The sequence below is a fragment of the Salvia hispanica genome, chromosome 2, assembly GCF_023119035.1.
Source record: "Salvia hispanica cultivar TCC Black 2014 chromosome 2, UniMelb_Shisp_WGS_1.0, whole genome shotgun sequence".
Classification (NCBI taxonomy): Eukaryota; Viridiplantae; Streptophyta; class Magnoliopsida; order Lamiales; family Lamiaceae; genus Salvia; species Salvia hispanica.
Genome location: NC_062966.1, coordinates 13,258,591 through 13,260,742, shown reverse-complemented (window position 1 = coordinate 13,260,742; position 2,152 = coordinate 13,258,591). Strand labels below are relative to the sequence as shown.

The 2,152-nt window shown below is 38.2% G+C and overlaps 1 protein-coding gene across 1 annotated transcript; it reads left to right on the top strand.

Moving 5' to 3' along the window:
• The first annotated feature begins 498 nt into the window (after positions 1-498).
• LOC125204749 (transcription factor MYB14-like) lies at positions 499-2,152 on the top strand. Its single transcript, XM_048103475.1, has 3 exons — positions 499-762; positions 848-977; positions 1,610-2,152. Exons 1-3 carry the CDS (start codon positions 630-632, stop codon positions 2,040-2,042), a joined length of 696 nt encoding a protein of 231 aa, XP_047959432.1. The 5' UTR covers positions 499-629; the 3' UTR covers positions 2,043-2,152.

Genomic DNA, 2,152 nt, shown 5'->3' with positions numbered 1-2,152 from the left:
ATGGATAATATAATCTTGGAGTTGGACAATTCCAAACACGAGCAACATTATGGTTAATTGCGGTCACAAACTACTACCCCCAAACAATACAATAACACTTGCACTGATTTCCTAAAAAAGTAAAGTAACAAAATTCAATAGAAACCAACCAAACTGAGATCTTTTCACATTCAATTTTGTTCATTACAATATGCAGTCGACTGCATGGTGATTGTTTTTAAAAAACCCACACTCATGCAATAACAATAAAATTGCCCCCACCGCCACCTAATAATAATACTCCATATTAATCATATCAATAATAATAAATCTGCAAGTAGGAAGGCCCCACGTGTGGTTTGACCATTCAAATAACAAATCCGAGGCGTGAATAAGTTGTGTTTCGTGGAAAGTGTGGCCATCGACAATTTCACCCTTCTTAGTGTCGTTACTTATAACGGGCCGGGTCCACCATTTTCCCCTATTCCACATATATAAATATCCATTACTTTGCATATTATTTCTCCACCTCCATCATTCATCAGTAGAGCATAAATTCAACTCAAAACAGTTCCTTACTAAAGATCAAAGAAGAAGAAGAAGAAAAAATCCCAAGACAAAAGAAGCTATATACTTGATTCATCTCATCAATGGTGAGAGCTCCATGCTGCGAGAAAACGGGCCTGAAGAAGGGCCCGTGGACTGCGGAAGAAGATCTGATTCTCATCAACTTCATCACCCAAAATGGCCATCCCAATTGGCGGGCTCTTCCCAAACGGGCCGGTACGAGTACGACCCCATTTTGCATTATTTTTCTTCTACCAAAACACGGGCTTTACTTACGGGCTTTGTCGCTGTCCCTTTTCAGGATTGCTGAGGTGTGGTAAGAGCTGCCGCCTCCGCTGGATGAACTACCTGCGGCCCGATATTAGGAGAGGGAATTTTAGTCGAGAAGAGGAGGATACCATCATTCAATTGCATGCACAATTGGGAAACAAGTATGTACTACTATGAATAAACTAATACTTCTTACAATTACTTTATATATACTATCCACCCGTCCCACAGAAATAGGCTAATTGAAAAGTACACGCATATTCATACGTCATTGGTAAAGTAAGAGAGAATGAGAAAAAATAGCTGAAATAATGTAATGGATGGTAGGTCCTATAAATAATCAAGTAAAAGACAATAATAATAATAATAATAATAATAATAATAATAATAATAATAATAATAATAATAAATATTCATAAATAAATTTAAAAAATACTCCCTCCGTCCATGAAAATTCATCCCGGTTTAACTGGGCACGGGTTTTAAGAAATGTAATGGAAAGTGAGTTGAAAAAGTTAGTAGATTGTGAGTCATACTTTTAAAGTATTAGTTTTATAATAAAATGTGAGTAGGAATGAGTTAGTAGAATATGGGATCCACTACCAAAAATGGTAAAAGTGAAATGGGACAAATTTTGGGGGACGGACGGAAATGGAAAACTGGGACAAATTTTCGTGGACGGAGGGAGTAGTTTATTTTTATAGGATGGAGTGAGTACTATTCTTTTAAAAATTCGAATAATTGATCGAATGATACTCGTTTCTAACAACTTTTTAAATCTTGTTTTGTTAAGGTGGTCTGTGATTGCATCGAGATTGCCGGGGCGGACAGACAACGAGATCAAGAATGTTTGGCACACGCACTTGAAGAAGCGTGTCGCCGGAAAAACGGAAATCAAGAATGGAGAAGCTGATTACTCATCTGATTATTCCCGAAAAGTGGAGCTCAGATCGCCGGGGGATTCCCTCAGTGAGGTCTCATCCGTCGTCACTTCCGACGCCGGTCACGGTGGTGGTGGCTACGACGACGCTTTGATGTCGGATTTGTGGGACAATAATTTCTGGTCAGAGATTTTTACGGCGGAGGAGTGGAGTGGCAGTAGTGATTTCTCATCTGGCAACAGCGATCCACAGCCTCAATTTGCTGACCTGGAATTACATATGGAAGATAGCAGTTTTTGGCGGGACGTGTTTAATAGAGCTGATGAACAAGTTATGTACATATAGTTCATCACTGGGAGATTTTAGAATCATTATCGATTAGATATTCAAATTGATCTGTGGATATGGTTCTGTAATGAGTCACTTATTTAATTATTTATTTATTTATTTACATA

Bases quoted from the DNA above. Each gene is read 5' to 3' on its own strand.
- LOC125204749 (XM_048103475.1), top strand. From the start codon at position 630: ATGGTGAGAGCTCCATGCTGCGAGAAAACGGGCCTGAAGAAGGGCCCG. The intron at 763-847 runs GTACGAGTACGA...GTCCCTTTTCAG, and splicing joins GGCTCTTCCCAAACGGGCCG to GATTGCTGAGGTGTGGTAAG. The intron at 978-1,609 runs GTATGTACTACT...TGTTTTGTTAAG, and splicing joins CATGCACAATTGGGAAACAA to GTGGTCTGTGATTGCATCGA.